The 15527-nt window shown below is 51.4% G+C and overlaps 5 protein-coding genes across 5 annotated transcripts; 2 read left to right on the top strand and 3 right to left on the bottom strand.

Annotated features, from left to right (window-relative positions):
* The first annotated feature begins 864 nt into the window (after positions 1 to 864).
* On the top strand, positions 865 to 4637 carry TrAFT101_004315 (uncharacterized protein). Its single transcript, XM_024898904.2, has 3 exons — positions 865 to 2043; positions 2194 to 3355; positions 3420 to 4637. The coding sequence occupies exons 1-3, from the start codon at positions 1428 to 1430 to the stop codon at positions 3697 to 3699; spliced, it is 2058 nt and encodes a 685-aa protein (XP_024765893.1). The 5' UTR covers positions 865 to 1427; the 3' UTR covers positions 3700 to 4637.
* A 176-nt stretch (positions 4638 to 4813) lies between these two features.
* Positions 4814 to 5492, bottom strand: TrAFT101_004314 (uncharacterized protein; the record flags this gene model as incomplete). Its single annotated transcript, XM_024903074.1, has 3 exons — positions 4814 to 5210; positions 5279 to 5381; positions 5453 to 5492. 3 exons carry the CDS (start codon positions 5490 to 5492, stop codon positions 4814 to 4816), a joined length of 540 nt encoding a protein of 179 aa, XP_024765895.1.
* Positions 5493 to 6614: 1122 nt separating this feature from the next.
* TrAFT101_004313 (uncharacterized protein) lies at positions 6615 to 9137 on the top strand. The gene is made up of 3 exons (XM_024902224.2): positions 6615 to 6715; positions 6801 to 8197; positions 8266 to 9137. The coding sequence occupies exons 2-3, from the start codon at positions 7735 to 7737 to the stop codon at positions 8799 to 8801; spliced, it is 999 nt and encodes a 332-aa protein (XP_024765897.1). The 5' UTR covers positions 6615 to 6715; positions 6801 to 7734; the 3' UTR covers positions 8802 to 9137.
* TrAFT101_004312 (uncharacterized protein) lies at positions 8992 to 11703 on the bottom strand. The gene is made up of 3 exons (XM_024902225.2): positions 10930 to 11703; positions 10251 to 10788; positions 8992 to 10192 (listed from the first exon to the last, which is right to left on the bottom strand). The coding sequence occupies exons 1-3, from the start codon at positions 11313 to 11315 to the stop codon at positions 9362 to 9364; spliced, it is 1755 nt and encodes a 584-aa protein (XP_024765898.2). The 5' UTR covers positions 11316 to 11703; the 3' UTR covers positions 8992 to 9361.
* A 360-nt stretch (positions 11704 to 12063) lies between these two features.
* On the bottom strand, positions 12064 to 14872 carry TrAFT101_004311 (uncharacterized protein). Its single transcript, XM_024898845.2, has 3 exons — positions 14721 to 14872; positions 14548 to 14626; positions 12064 to 14491 (listed from the first exon to the last, which is right to left on the bottom strand). Exons 1-3 carry the CDS (start codon positions 14758 to 14760, stop codon positions 12373 to 12375), a joined length of 2238 nt encoding a protein of 745 aa, XP_024765900.1. The 5' UTR covers positions 14761 to 14872; the 3' UTR covers positions 12064 to 12372.
* Between the last annotated feature and the right edge of the window lie 655 nt (positions 14873 to 15527).

The raw sequence follows: 15527 nt of genomic DNA, 5'->3' as shown, positions 1-15527 counted from the left end.
ATATTATGGGCCACTTATTGGCCATCACCTAGCAGGAGGCGCCTCAGCTGCATCCGTTCCACCGTCAGCTCCCGGCGCAGGCAGAGTGGCTCCCTGTGCTCAGAGCAAACACACAAGACAAGACGAGACGAGACAAAGAGGTGTCAGTCAGTCTGCCAAAGGATCCGGGAAGGCTGGCTGACGCTTTCTCTTAGCTCTGCCCATCAATTAACTCTGACTTATTAGCAGCCGTCAGGGCGGGAACATGCCCCACTGAACCTTCTAGAACCGCTATGTAACCGTCGTCCTGATAGCTGCAAGTCCTCGATAATCGACTCCCAGCAAGTCCCGCCGCCACAAGCCCCCTTCTCCGGGAGTGAAGTATTCTGGGGCTTTTGGTGCACTGTGCTGTGTCCGTGCTAGGAAGCAGGAAGAGAAGAAAGAGTGGGCTGTATTACAGTGATGGGTTTGAAAGGAAGTGTTGGCGGCTGGGCTGGAGACCGGGGGTTGCAGTGCTGGATTCCGCGGCCACATGTAAACAACCACGGCCGTCAACCTGGACTCCATTGGCTAGCAAGAAGGGCTTGCAGGGAGCTGCAGGGAGTTGAGGGCTCATCGACTTCACTACGCGCCCGGGTGCTGGGTGCCTCCTTGGCGGCCAGGCCTATTATTATATCTCGACTTGTCTTGCTGCTGCTGCTGCTGTTAGCAAATACTACCACCTAATGATTGCTACTACTACTACAGGTATGGCACGTGTATTATCGTTAATCTGCGCTCATCAAACATGAAAGCAACGGTGGCATCCAGCAGAGAGATGGTACCTGTAGATACATGCATCTCTTGTAGGCACAGCACTAAGGTACCTGATCTGGTGGCCGCAATAGGGCGGGACTGACTGCCTTGTAGGCTCTCTGACTGCTACAGTACATGTGCCCAAAAGTCATAGTGGAGTATAGCGAAGCGGCCCGCCGCGCCGTGCCAAAGACATTCACTGCCTGCTCGTTCAAATTCCCACGCTTGCTGAAATTTCTGACGTGCCCCCCAGCCCAGCAGTTATTTATTCGTCCCAGGAACCTGGCGAGCCTGGCTCGAAACTAGCTTCACAGACGGCCCTTCACAGTGCAGGCTGATAAATCGAGGCCCTTCCTCCTGAGCCGACGACTTCGCGCGTCCTTCTCAATTCCTCCACCTCGTCAGCCAGCCTCTGCTTTTTGCCAAAGTCGCTTGACCCTCTTTTGCCCACAGTGCAACCGCAGCCTGTGGCGCCAAAAAAAAAACCAAAAAAAAAAAAAAAAAAGGCTCCCCCCTACCTAGACCACCGGGTTTTTTTAATGCCCGCTTATTGCCTAGGCCTCTGTACACTTCTCTGCGGTTCCAAATATCCGGCATAACCTTGTGTCGGGACAGCCTTTTTCCTCACCCAAGATTCCAGCGCCTCGACCCTAATGAAGTTCTTCAGCGGCAGCAAGGCTTCAAGGAAGAGCGCTTCTACTTCCAGTGTTGACGAGAGCGAGATTCCCCAGAGCCCCAACGCAGCTCCGTCGTCCTCGTCGCCCACCAAGAAGTCTGCACGGCCCGTCTCCCACCACCATAAAGACACCACCAAGTCGTCGTCAACGTCCAGGTCCTCTCGACTTTCGCGACACTCGACTGACGCAGGCTCTTCGCGCCGCAGCAGCAAGTACGACCCGGACACCCATCCATTGAATCTGCCTCCTGAAGAGCGAGAGCGGAAACGGCTGTCGGCCATGTCCAATTCTGCCATGAACTCCAACTCGATGGATATCGACCCGCAGCCCGTTAACGGCGCGGCATCGCCGCCGCCGCCTCCCACCAAGGGCTCATCGAATGCCTCTGCCCAAAAGAACTTCGCCGTGCCCATCCCCAATGGCAACATGGTGCCAAACGGCAACGATGAGGCCCCAGCGCCGCCGCCGCACAAGTCCAACCCGTCCAGCCCCATCCCCACGCCTCTAGAGGATGCAGAGTCATACAAGACGGCGGGAAACCGGCTTTTCAAAGAGAAGAACTATGCCAAGGCCATCGAACAGTATAGCAAAGGTATGCGCAAATACATTATGGCACTTTCTATCCCCTCTCCATATACATCCTCTTATTTCCCCATTGCGTTTCCTTTACCATTGATTCAACAAAGAAGAATCAAAGAAGCTTGTGGCTAACTTTTTTTCCCTACTTTCTTCTGTCGTGCAGCTGTGGATCTGTTTCCCAACTCGGCAACCTATCTGGGCAACCGAGCGGCTGCCTACATGTCAAATGGCCAGTATGAGGCCGCTCTGGACGACTGCAGTCGTGCCACGGACCTCGACCCTAACAACGCCAAGGTCCTGTTGCGCCTGGCGCGGATCTACACCGGCCTGGGGCGGCCGGAGGAGGCCATGACAACATACTCCCGTATTGTCCCACAGCCGTCCGCCAAGGACATGGCCCCCACCCGGGAGATGCTACATCACATCAAGTCGGCCAAGGAGACGCTCCAGCGAGGCTCAGCCATGTCCATGGTGCTACATGCTCTGGACCAGGCCGAGCGCGGCCTTGGCTACGGCGTTTCCAAGCCGCGTAAGTGGCAGCTAATGCGCGGCGAGGCGTACTTGAAGATGGGCCGTGAGAACTCGCTGGGAGAAGCTCAGGGCGTCGCCATGTCGCTGCTGCGTCACAACAACCAGGACCCTGAAGCCCTGGTTCTCCGTGGCCGCGTCCTCTATGGCCAGGGCGAGAATGAAAAGGCCATCCAGTACTTCAGAATGGCCTGCAGCTGCGATCCTGACTACCGAGATGCCGTCAAGTGGCTGAGAATTGTCCAGAAGCTTGACCGCATGAAGGAGGAGGGCAATGCAGAGTTCAAGGCTGGCCACTTTCAGCAAGCCATCCAGAAATACAGCGATGCTTTGGACATTGACCCGTCAAACAAGAGCATGAATGCCAAGCTACTACAGAATCGTGCCCAGTGCAAGATTAAGCTGCAGAAGTATGAGGAGGCCATTGTCGACTCGGACCGCGCCGTCTCCCTTGACCCCAGCTACACCAAGGCCCGCAAGACAAAAGCTAATGCTCTCGGCAAGCTTGGAAACTGGGAGGAGTCTGTCCGTGAATGGAAGGCTATTCACGATCTTGATCCCACGGACAACTCAGTTCGCAATGAGATTCGCAAGGCAGAACTGGAGCTGAAGAAGAGCCAGCGCAAAGATTATTACAAGATCATGGGCATTGAAAAGGATGCTGATGCCAACGACATCAAACGAGCATACCGCAAGATGGCTGTCAAATTGCATCCTGACAAGAACCCTGGTGATGCCGAGGCAGAGGCCAAGTTCAAGGACATGCAGGAAGCCTATGAGACGCTCAGCGATCCTCAGTAAGTTTATCCAGCCCCTGAACTCTAATATCGAATTTAGAACCTGTGCTAACACATGATGCAGGAAGAGAGCCCGCTACGACAATGGCGATGATCTCATTGACCCTGCTGACATGTTCGGCGGCGGCATGGGAGGTGGCATGGGCGGTATCGACCCTGAGATCCTTTTCAGCATGATGGGCAACCAGGGCGGATTTGGAGGTGGTGGCTTCCAATCCAGAGGCTTCCCAGGAGGTGCTGGTGGCTTCCCCGGAGGTGCCAGCTTCAACTTTGGCGGTGCTGGTCCTGGTGGCCGACAGCGAGGCGGCTTCCCAGGTGCTGGTGCTGGATTCCCCTTTTCGTGACCAGCCGACAATGAAGAAACAGAAACTGACGATGACGATGATGGGGAGGATGCCAAGACGGAAGCCGACTCTCAGTATTCATTCCACGATGCTTGGCCAAATGAAGAACCGGAGAGGAAGCTGCAAGACGATTTGCAACGTCGCCGAGAAGCTCGCGATGAGCTGGTTGAGAACTTGCGACGATATGGCTTGTGGCTGCTTGGGGCAGTTGTCTTGCTCCCGCCGCAATTGGTTGCAATGGGTTTGGTGATAACGGCATTCGCATACTTGTGCACAAGACGAGACGGCCGACAGCGTCATCACAGCAGACGCAACACTGCAGGATAGACATTGGGTTTTTTTTTTTTTCTTTTTTTGTTCAAAGTCTTTTTTTGGTTTTTTTCTTTAATTCAGAAAAAAAAAAGACGCGCATCCTCATTGCTATGGCGTTTTTGGGACATTCTAGAAAGAGAACTGTGGAAAGACAAAACACAGTCGTTCTTTTTGATTCATTTGCACAAACTAACTACGGTCTTCCGGAAGGAGCAAAAGAGATATCTATTTTGTGGGAACCGGATTGGGAAAAGAGAGAGAGAGAGAGAGAGAGAGAGAGGAGGACCGTCGAGGACGTGGATTGCTCGTCTTTTTGTGTTGGCTTTTTAGACTGATTAGACGACCACGCTTGAATGTTGGAAATAAAAAGCGTCTTGTTCAGAAGGAGGTCAGGGGCAGGGCGGGGACGTAGTTGCAAAGGTTTATATAGATGAATGCGGGTGACCCGTCTTTTCCACAATCCACTGTCAGATACCCTTGTGTCTTTTGATTCTCAACCGGGCCTCCTTCTAATCTCTTCTCCTCTTCTTCGCGTTGATACTTGATTCGAGTGATGGCTGGCTAACGCCACCTCCTGTAGATAGCAATCAAGAAGACGTTGACAATGAATAATGCAAACTTGGAGCAAAAGAACCTTATACTGCTATTTAGTGACCTTTGGGTATCATGATACGCCCTCTTAACGCCTGATTACAATAATTTCTCAATATCTAGATGTGCCGAACCTGTAGAACCCCTTTTCTCTGAAAAGGAACATGTCCTTTTTTCTTTTTTTTTTTTTTTTTGCACCAATTCTCTTCCTTCACTGGCCGCCAGTTTGCCCACCCTGAACGGTTGACGCAGGCCTCGCGGGAAGATTACTGGTACCACTGCCACTCTGCCCAGCCGCCGCCGCACCCCCAGTCGCAATCGCCGGATTGCCCCCCGTAGCCTCCAGCACCTTTGCCACGTCCTCTCGCAGCTCCGGCATGGCGGAAGACATTTGCTCGGCGAGGATGTCGCGGAAAGAAGCAAAGGCGCTCTGCTTGCCGCGCATGAGCTGGTTCCCGCGGCGGACGAGCTCGACGAACTCGCGCGTGTAAATGTCCGGGTTGCGGCCGTTTTCGACGTACTCGAGAAGTTCGGGAGGCACGGAGGGGAGGAGGTGCGGAGGGGAGGCGGCGACGTGGACGTTTTGGAGGGAGGTGGAGAGAGATTTGCTGGTTTTTTTTTGTCGGGTTAGCTTTAGATGGAGGGAGCGGCGGGCCTTTTTTGTATGGCGGCGTACATTTCTTTGGATAAGACTTCTTTGCTTGAGACGCCCATTGAGTCGTATGTTGAGACTTGGACCATGACACGATAGAAGTCTTGTATGACGTCCTTGAGCTGTTCTGCGGCTGGGGGTTAGCGATGTCTTCTTTTTTCTTTTTCCTCTTATGTTGTAAATTGGAGCAGTGCATACGCTCAATGCCATCGTGGTCTATTCTATCGACGGGCGCCATGGTTGTGAAGAGTGAAATTGGGCGCGAGAGTGGGTGAAGGTGTATTGTATGGTGGATTTATGCAGAGAGGAGGTTGAAGTTGATGCTATGGGGAGTATGGAGGATGCTGCTTTGGTGGGGCACGTGTTAGCGGATGCATGCCGACACATCACTGTGGACAGGCGAGATGCAGACGGCATTTGCTGTTTCCCTGCGGAACAATCTCATATTCTTCTTGTGGCTTGGGAAATGCAATTATGATTTGCTTAATATGTACGAATAGCCTCTGGGTAGTAATGTATTCAGCCTCGTTCTACTGGCGGCCAGAGATTCGGCACGTGAAAGCAACGTTGTGTAGGCCAGCTTTCTAAATGCGAGTCGGGAAGGAGCAGCATCATGTCTTACACCACCCTCTATATTTCTTGAATCGCAATGGCTGGCAATATCTCGATGCAAATCTTGCAAGAAACAACCCAGTGGTGCTCACATGTCAACGCCTTTCCAGCATTTGCTCTCTCTACCACACCTCGAGCTGGCCAAGTTCCAAGATATCTCTGTCTCTCTCTTCACCGAACACTATTAGTACTAGTAATACGTTATTGCGGAAACGGCCTATTAACTAGCGGGTACTAATCTGCCATCTCTACAGGGCAAAGGCTGGGGCAACGAAATGGGCAATTATATAAGCTCAAATAACTTGCCAGAAAAGGGTTCTACAATCATGCTGTGCCTGTCGTCACAGGCAGAAGCTGGGCCTTGGTTTTGGCCGGGGCCGAGCACCTGGACAGTTCTTCGAGTGAAGGGCGGTGGAGCCGGTGACACGCCGTCAATGGCAGGCATCCTAGCCTCGGCGCAATATTGGCCACTCCGTGTGTAGTAGGGTGTACGGAGCAATGGTACAGGGTCAATATCCATCTGAAGTCTCAGGATCGATACAACATTGACGCTGATCCCACGTAACACGAGCATAAGCCTCCCGATACCAGATGCCAAAAGCTTCGCGCTGTGCCTCCTGAAGCATTTTCGGGCCATGTTTTATGGCCAAGTCAGCTTCCGAAGAAATACGTCAGCCGTCAAGACCTCGGCGCGGGATTCATCCTTGAGCTCCCCGTCTATACTTGACAGAATACGCCTACGGCGTGTCTGAGGTATAAAGTGCAGGACTAGCGTAAGGGGGAGCCTGGCAGTCGCTGTGACGTTTGCGCCGATATCCCCTGTTCGTGGCAAGAGTAGCCTTAATTTGGGTAAGTCGGCAATATTGATTGCCTTCCATGGTGCGTGGAAGGACAGTTCAGCCGCTAATATTACTGTACACGGGTGTCGGAGTAGACTCGAGGAGTCCAGTCCTTTGGCTTCATAGCCTGAAGAAGGTTGACCTAACAGACAGGCTTGATGCCGTACCTAGCAGCCTCAATAACCTTGAATGTCTGCTCTTTCTCCACGGGACTTGGTGGTTCTTGTACTTGCAGCAGAATTCATCTACTTGGGTTGGAGTAAAAAAGAGAGAGAGATGTTCTTCGGATCAAATCCTCGGATCAAACTTGAAAGATCAAATCCAATGCTCTTAGCCGAGAGCAGTGACAAGCCAGATGGTAGGTTGCCCGCTGGCATGAGCCAAACTACTGTAGCAGGGTCCGATCCATGTCCCCCGGCTGCTAGGAACGATCCGCGCACACACCGCGCTACTGGGCCATGACTCTCGCCTAGGAGGTCTAGCTCTACGGGTTTAATATCAAGATGCATTGTTGGCGTGAATCTTGAGCCAATGGCCTTTCCTGCCAAGGATGTCAAGAATGGGGTTCGCGTGGGAGGTGGTGGTTGAGCTGAAAGACGCATGTCGGTATTGCAAGGCAAATAACAGCCCACCCACCATGAGGATTTGGGCCCATACACATGGTGCTCGGTGCTTGTACGAGCCTGTATCAATAGCCTGTCTCGGCGCAGAAAAGCAATAAGCTGGTTGACCTGGCAGATGGCATAGTATGTATAGCATGACTATTCTTTGCCAGCCTGACTTGTCAGACTCTTCCTCTTTCTTACCCTCTGCCGCGATCCTTTAGCCTATTGCGTGTACATCTCCCGAGCGCGCATACCAACTACCACACATTAACATCTGTGGAAGACGGGATATCGGTCTAAACTTAACTTCATCACTTGATACTGCATCACTGCATCAAATACTGCGCGCTAGACGGCTACCTAGCTTTTTATTCTCCGACCGTGAGCCGCGGTTGGCCGCTTTATATGCCGGTACTCTGCCCCCATGTCTTCGTTCAGTGCAACTCCGCTGGCTCCTAAGCCCGCGACATTTGAATTTGTCGTTGGGCAACGTCCAGACCAGCTTAACGCCGGATCCAACAAGAAGTTGCGATCGCATCTATCCAAGAGAGGATGGGAGGCCTACTTGGAGCAGAAGAACAAAGCATCAGCGCCAGTCTCAGTCCTAGTGGATGAAGCAGCTCAGCGAGCCGATGATGGGGCTAGGCGAAAGAAGCGCAGGCGTCATCGGCAGGCCATTACCTGGGACGTCGTAGAACCAGACGATCCAAGATTTCCAGGAACTGGAAATGTCAGAGAGGCAATGTTAGCCCTCGTCAACAGCGGAAGGCGCATGCCTTTGGAGAAGACACTTTCAATCGACTACAGACTTGGAGGTGGGCGCGTTGATCCTTTCAAGTCGTATCCCACACCATTTCGGTCTTACATACCTCCTTTGGTGGACCACTGTGAGTTCATTCTTTTATGTGCTGTCGGCTGACGACAACAAAGAATAGATATTAACATCTTCTACTAGACATTGTCCACATGGCCGTCGACATCCCTGAACTTGACCAACCCGGAAATGCTGGTCTTCTTCGCAGTCGCTGGTTCCGCATGGCCACGACGGAAATCTCCACGTTCCAGGTCGTCTTGCTCCTCGCTGCGGGTAACTTTGTCAGCGTCAAAGGCGCCGTGCCCGCAGAGCAGGGGTTTAACCTACACCAGCTCAAAGGTGATGCTATCAAGTCTCTCAAGTATGCCATGGATGACGAAGCCAAGGCCACAAGCGACTCCATCATTGGTGCGGTGGCCAAGATGGCGAGCTTCGAGTCCATGCACGGAACGGAGGCTGATTTCAGGCTGCATATGGAGCATACAATTAGGCTGGTTAATATGAGAGGAGGGCTGAACAATCTCGGTCTGGGGGGGCTCTTGCGAAGAATGCTTATTTGGATTGACGTAAACGGCAACTTCCTGTATAAAAAGCCACGATACTGGCCCGGTGAGAATTTTGATGGAAGTAAAGATTCGATTTCGGAGCCCAACCCGGAGCGATTCATCGCCATCTAAAGGTGTATGGACTGCTTCAAGTCTTGTTTTTTTATTCATTTAATGTTTTGTTCTTTTTTTGTGTTCTATTCCACTTTCTTGTTTGGGGATTTGGATATTCTTCCCTTTTTTTCTTTGGAAAGCACTCTGGCTCAAGCCCAGGCTAATGGTTATTTTATAAGCGTGTTATTAGAGAGATGGGATCATAGGGTGCTTTTGTTAGCAAATAATAATCTGTCAATTTTTGTTGTATTCAATCTTGCTTCATCAAGACAAACGAAACGCTACTTTCATATATACACAACGTGAGAGCAAAATCAGTAGAAAAATGGAAAAAATAAAGGGACACAGGAAATTCTCATGCAAAAAGGAGGGGGGCACTCAGAAAAAAAAAAGGTATATCGAAAATAATCAAAATGGTATCCATCAAAGAGAATCACAAACGCTGTATCGTTCTGTTTTTGCTTTATATCACGGAAACAAAACTCACTTCTTTCCTTCTTTCTTTCTTTCGTGCTTGCTTCCCATCCATCTCCTTCTTTATCAATCAGCCCCCTAATTGCAATCAACCAATTAGTTTGCTAATTATTCCTCGAAAACGTCTGCGACGCATCAACCAGCAGCGTCGCAAGAAGCAAAACACCGTTAAATCCAGCCATCATATAAAACGGCGTGCCACTAGACACCGTATCGAACAGGTAGCCACCTAGTTTAGTTAGAATCAGGATTGCTGCGCCGCCGCAAAGCGAGTACACGCCCGCAATGGAGCCCTTGAGGCGCAGCCGCGATACGAACTCCTCTTCCGTGACAATACGGATCAGGGGCTCCGTCTCGGCAGATTCGTCCGCATCAGGGGCGATGGCGTGTGGGCGGCGGGCAGCGCGCGGAATCTCGACGGCGAGAACGCCCTTGCCGAGGGAGCCCAGGCTGCAGACGATGGATCCGATTTGGCTAATGCCAATGAGGGTTACGATGACGAAGATGTAAGGGGTGCCGCCTCGGCCATCAACGTCCTTGATCTCTGGGCTTGAAAGCTGTGGGAACACAATGTAGCCCACAATTCCCATGACGGTGGCCACGACGACGGGATAGTTGACTCTGCCCGGATGGCGAGACAGATAGCCAAAGATGGGAGCACAGATCAAGCCCATAAGCTGCGCCACGCCGGTCAGAATGGAAGAGAGGACATATGCCTGGCGACATTCCTTCTTCAGCTCTGGAGAAGGGTCGTTTGGCGAACCTTGGCAAAATCCGTTGCCAATGAAAAAGGTGTTGATGTAGAGCGGGACGAAGAGCGAGATGGCAACCGTGGAAGCTCTAGCGACGAAGCCACCGAGGTAGCCAAGCGCGATCCGGGAGTCAGTGAAGCCAAGGAGCACTGAGTCCTTCATGAGATGCAGGTACGGGATGACCTAGGGATAATTGTTAATGGGAATTCCAAAGGAGAATATGTGTAGAAATAATTGTTACCTTGTTTTGAGATCTGCCAGAGTAACCTGCGCCGGTAGATTCATCCTGACTCTTGAGCCCGAACAGCAATCGCCATCCCTTGCCTTCCTCTCCTTGGAGATTGCGCAGCCCAAAGAAGACAAAGATGCCAACGAGCAGGGCAATGGCGCCGACAACATAGAAGCTATAAGTCACAGCTTCGCCGGGAGTCACCTCGTCAATCTCTCCAAACCTAGCCGGCAGGGGCAAAAAGCACGACAGCGCCAGCAGCGCGCCGCACCCAGTGAAAAGACCGACGTAACCCGCCAGCACAGATGATTTTCCCGACCGGCCTTGCGCGTCTGAGGATGATGCTCCCTCGCCGGTGGGCAGCGATCGCGAATAGGCCTCTGGCGTAATGGTGACTTCAGAATCGACGGAAAAGGCGGCGCTCAAGCGCGCAAACGAGCTGCGACTGCGACGGCGGGCGCGAGCGGCCTTGGCTCGCTCAAGAGCGCTGTTACGAATGTCTTCCTCTTCGTTTGTCAACGAAGGGAGGATGGCAGTGACCATGGTAGCCCTAATGATTTCGAACATTGCAAAGTTAGCACACAAGCTCTAGATAAGCAATCATATCCATCCTCCTCCTCTCGTATCCCATCCCCACAGAATTCAACCAAGAGCGCCGAATCAACCAAGGCAAAAAAGAAAAACCACATACGTAGCCGATGCTCCCACCGCAAACAGGATCCGCGCCAGCAGCAGCTGCGGATACACATTCCTCGCCTGCACAAAGACCGCCAGCGACACAGCGACAATCGTGTACCCAATGACGGCCACCCACCGCACACCCAGGCGGTCCGACACGAGGCCCCAGGCAGGGCACGCCACCAGGGCGACGATCTCGTCGGCGAAGCCCAGCGTGCCGACGACGTCGCCCACGCCGTTCTTCTGGCCGATCAGGTCGGTGATGACGAAGGAGACGGAGCTGTTGAGGAAGACGAGGAACGAGATGGAGAAGAGCGAGATGCCCAGCAGGTACGTGGCGGCCTGCGTGGGAGTCGTCGAGGCCGCGAAGGGCAGGAAGCGCTGGATGGAGAGCGCCATTTTGGAGGAGAGGCTTTGGCTGCTGTTGTGGCAGCGCGCGCGTCTTTCTCTCCCTCCTATCGCCGGGTTGTTGTCGTTGTTATAAGCAGTATGTATGTGGAAAAGGTAGAGAGATAGCTTCTCGGGCTATAGTAGCTTCTTTTTTTCCTTCCCGCCTCGGTTCTTGGTGTTGCTATCGCGAACTAGCGGATCTTCAATCAAAATGCGCTTTCTGGAACTTGGAAGAAATGAACAGCCTTTCTAGAGATATCGGAAAAGCATTCACATGATGATACAATAAACGCAGGGCAAGAATCAAAGTCAATGGCAGAGAAAAGGCAGATGCTAAAACGACGAAGATGGAAATGACCGATGCAAAGGGCACGAAAGTACTGCTTGTAGGTATTTTGTTTGGCGTCTTACGACCATGAGGAGCTTCCTCTGCGCTAGCATTTAGCATTTAGCGCCTGCGGAGGTTCGGCTCCTTGAAGCTCCTCGGGCCAATCGGCGGCGCGCATCAACGGCCTATTTGGTCGGCATTTGGCATCCCTTCAACTACTGACCGCTTTAAGACGCGCCCTGGCCAATCTAAGAAGAAAAAGGGCAAACAATGTGGCGATTTGGGCTTGATTTGTTTAGTCTGTTTAGAGCATAGGTTGTATTTACTTTGGATATTCCGAGTTAGATTGTACAAGGTTGGATTCCTCGATTCTCTATGGTGAGTCAAGGCAGTGACGTCTCGGCTTCACTAATATACCTTACCTTACCAGGGCTTATTTAGCTTCTCACGAAAAGCGCTTATCAGCTTACCTACGCCACGGATCTGTGCAATAGCATCATTAAACGATTCATTCCCTTTCTTTTTCTCTACTATTGCAATCTTGCTGAATAGCAATCGACGTACTGCCTAATAACAAATGCCCCGTTTCTCTGATATCCATATCAAACACCTAAACAGGAAAAAAAATTAACTAAAACTCCAATGCTCCCTCATGATCCTGTAGCCCTCCCCCTATCGTGTCCAGAACATACTCCGCACACAGGGTATATATGTATGTGTGTGTGTGATTTCGTGTCTCTACCAAGCCCAGAGCACCTTGTGGTGGAGTGTACGGGCGCCCAGCCTCTCAAACTCAAACGGCGTGATCCACGAGTCGTTGGTTGACAGCTTCGCAAAGACGCTGGCTCCCTTCCAAGTGACAACCTGTTCATCCATATCTCTCGCGCTTCGACTGACTAGGATCCTATCGTTGAGGTCAGGTTTTAACGCCTTCAGCCTCTCTTCTAAAACAACCGTGAGCTGCGGGACCTTGGCGCCGCCGCCGATGACCATGATACTGCCCAGCAAATCACGGACCTTCTTCTCATCGCCCTTAGCAGCGTTGTGAATGCTTGTGAGAATGGAAATGTCCAGCGGCGCCAGAGGCAGTACTTCATCTCTTTCAGTTGCCATGTCCTTTGCTCCGCGTGCTGCTGCGTCCACAAACATTCCTGGAGGCGGCTGCGTGGCTTGTGACTGTCCAGGAACCGGTGTGCCAGCCGCTCGAATGCTGCCCGGAGCAGGGCTATCGCCATTGACGCCGTCCTTGTTGGCTCCAAAGATAAATGGAGCTGGTACTGGAGTGCTACTGCCCTCGGGGGCTGGCGATCCGGCATGCGATGCAATCGGAGTGCCAGTTGCTGTCTCGGCTTTGGGAAGGAAATTAAACTGCGATTTCTCTTTGCTTGGTGTCGACACTTCAGGCTGTGACTGAGAGAAGCCGTTTGCGTTGGACATGAGTGATGGCTTTACCAGCGCCAGAATTGCGAGCTGTGCGGCAGAGGATGGATCGTCGGGGATATCCACGTCATAAGCGTTGTAGGAACGCTCGACGAGCTTTCTCCTTCCCCTGAGCTTGGTGCTGTTGTCGAAAATTGATGGCTCAAATACTCCCATCGCCGCAAGAATGACTTCGTCGTATGTCTTGAAAGCATATTTCCGTGTAGGCTGGTTGGGTGCTCGAACATGGAAGTTGAAGAGCTGCACCGAGATGTTGGCTTGAGACATGGTACAATGCTTCGCCTTGAGCTCTTCCGCTAGCAGAAAATCATATCTTCTCCGTAGGTTAATTTCCTGGTACGGAAAGTTGTCATAGAGCATCATCTTGATAAAAGTCTCTGTAATATCATATCCTCCATACTTGAGGTTGATTCGCGAGTCTTCGATGCATAGTCCGTCTTCGACACACGTCACAGATGTTTTCTGGGCACCGATATCCACAACGCAGGCCTGCGTATAGCCGGCGCCAAAAGTCGCTGCCATGCTTTCCTGGATAAAGCATACTCTGCTAAACTCAAACCAGGTCATGCAGGATCGCAAGACCTGCTCCACATACTTCTTGTCGTAAAGATCAGGAATGACAAAAACGCAGCTGTATTGCTGCCACTCGCTGTTTGTCTTTAGACCCAGCTCTTGGCGCAGCGCCTTGTCTAAAAGCGTTTCGAAATCGTCGAAGAGATGCTCTTGGCTTGTGTATCCATCCTCATTCCAGTATCCGTGCTGGATGGGCCACCACAACTTGAATTTAGGATTTGAATCATCAGGGACTCTCAATGCTTCGTTTCCAATAAAGCAAGATGCCAGTGACGTTGGATCCTCCAATTTTTCTATGTCGGTCCACTCAACCTCCAGCACATCGTTATGTCTCTGAATGATCTCGGGTTCCGTACGGCGATTGAATGTCTGGACAAGTTCCTTGGAGTTGGGAAGTACTTTTCGCTTGTTGGCGCGCATCTCTACCTTGAGATCATTGCACATCTTTTGGTATTTCTTCGACCACTCTTCTCCATATTGCTGATCCGTAGTCTTTGCTTCAAACTGGCGTCGGGGTAAAGCCTCGTACATCTCCGATTCGGTCTGGGGGAATTTGGTCGCTAGTGTAGTCGGGATAGTCTTGGGAAGTGCATCGCTCGCGAATCCAATGCGCAGATTTTGGCTTCCAGGATGGATGACAATCACTCTGGATGGATCCATCCCACCCGAGGGGGTCGCGGCTCCGTCATCTTCGCCGAGATCTGGCAGTGGTAGGGGCAGCTCGCCATTAGCGGGCTTCGAAAGGGCACGGTCGCGATCTCTGGCACTCTGTACTAGTCTATCGCGAGTCGCATCGCTTTGGAGTCGGAGGGCTAGGACCTGGTCATCCCTTTTCATATAATCTCTGCCGCCAGGAGTTAGTCGGCTCGTCCAGCCACTCAAGTCGCTGCGAATTCTCACGTATAGTAATTCTTCTGGTTGATAGGAGTCACATCGGGCCATGATGTCAATTTCATGCCATTGTCAGTTCTCTCCAGCCCTGCGCGGTTTTTTGATGTTAGCATTTGGCGGGCGGTGCGTTGACAGGAAGCCCAAGTTCCCCATGACACAAAGCTGAAGCTGTATTTACGTACCCTCTCTAAGAAGCACTCTCTCTGAGACTTTGCCAACCATTTTGACGGTGTAGCACCTTTGGCGCCAGGATTGGATAGCGGGTGGTGTTGTGCAGTGTTATGAATCAGGAGCAATTTTATGGTGCGCTCGTCATCTTGTCCTCGCTGTAGACGCGATTGACACGCCAATGCGATTAAACTTCCTTCGATCCTGGAGGTTCGAGCCGATAAGATAGCTTGTACCTGAAATTGGCGGACTTTAGATAATCCGGGTCAGGTACATGGGTACTAAGTACTGTACTCCCATATAAATTATGCCGTGATAAACTACTATTCAGAAAAGTTATACAATAAAAAAAGAAAAAGAAAAACTGCGTTTAATTAATATGGAATAATGGGAGATGCTAGCTAAATTAACTTGAATCTTACCTACTGTTTTATCGTTGCGCTATACTACTCACATCGCAGCGGCAATAGATGTCATTGGTATTTAGAGTACTATCTATGAACAGTCAACTCTCATGCGGCTATTATCAAGCAACTCAGCAGGTTCAAGAAGACTATGGCCTCGGGCAAGGCATAGACAGCCCATATATTACATACATTATCTGGAAAAGTGCCTGTCAAACATTACATGAATAAGTGAAATTATAGTAACCATCAAAACACCATTCACAGCGAACTGCTACCCTGGAGCCCGGTGCAGTCACTATGGCAATGAAGGTTCAGATATCTAAAGCTTGCAAAGAAAGTTAAGATGGAAGAAATGGGTGTATGCACGCCATATGATAGCACACGCTAATGCCTAAGGTATGACAAGTGATATTA

Source organism: Trichoderma asperellum, chromosome 2, assembly GCF_020647865.1.
Source record: "Trichoderma asperellum chromosome 2, complete sequence".
In the NCBI taxonomy this organism is placed as follows: Eukaryota; Fungi; Ascomycota; class Sordariomycetes; order Hypocreales; family Hypocreaceae; genus Trichoderma; species Trichoderma asperellum.
The sequence above is the reverse complement of the archived record's forward strand: the minus strand, read 5'-3'. Positions and strand labels throughout refer to the sequence as shown.

Coding starts and splice junctions, on each gene's coding strand:
- TrAFT101_004315 (XM_024898904.2), top strand. CDS start 1,428: ATGAAGTTCTTCAGCGGCAGCAAGGCTTCAAGGAAGAGCGCTTCTACT. Junction 2,044..2,193: donor CATCGAACAGTATAGCAAAG/GTATGCGCAAAT, acceptor TCTGTCGTGCAG/CTGTGGATCTGTTTCCCAAC. Junction 3,356..3,419: donor GAGACGCTCAGCGATCCTCA/GTAAGTTTATCC, acceptor CACATGATGCAG/GAAGAGAGCCCGCTACGACA.
- TrAFT101_004313 (XM_024902224.2), top strand. CDS start 7,735: ATGTCTTCGTTCAGTGCAACTCCGCTGGCTCCTAAGCCCGCGACATTT. Junction 8,198..8,265: donor ACCTCCTTTGGTGGACCACT/GTGAGTTCATTC, acceptor ATCTTCTACTAG/ACATTGTCCACATGGCCGTC.
- TrAFT101_004312 (XM_024902225.2), bottom strand. CDS start 11,315: ATGGCGCTCTCCATCCAGCGCTTCCTGCCCTTCGCGGCCTCGACGACT. Junction 10,789..10,929: donor GCGGTGGGAGCATCGGCTAC/GTATGTGGTTTT, acceptor CGAAATCATTAG/GGCTACCATGGTCACTGCCA. Junction 10,193..10,250: donor CTGGCAGATCTCAAAACAAG/GTAACAATTATT, acceptor AATTATCCCTAG/GTCATCCCGTACCTGCATCT.
- TrAFT101_004311 (XM_024898845.2), bottom strand. CDS start 14,760: ATGGTTGGCAAAGTCTCAGAGAGAGTGCTTCTTAGAGAGG. Junction 14,627..14,720: donor GAGAGTGCTTCTTAGAGAGG/GTACGTAAATAC, acceptor AAAACCGCGCAG/GGCTGGAGAGAACTGACAAT. Junction 14,492..14,547: donor AACCAGAAGAATTACTATAC/GTGAGAATTCGC, acceptor TCCTGGCGGCAG/AGATTATATGAAAAGGGATG.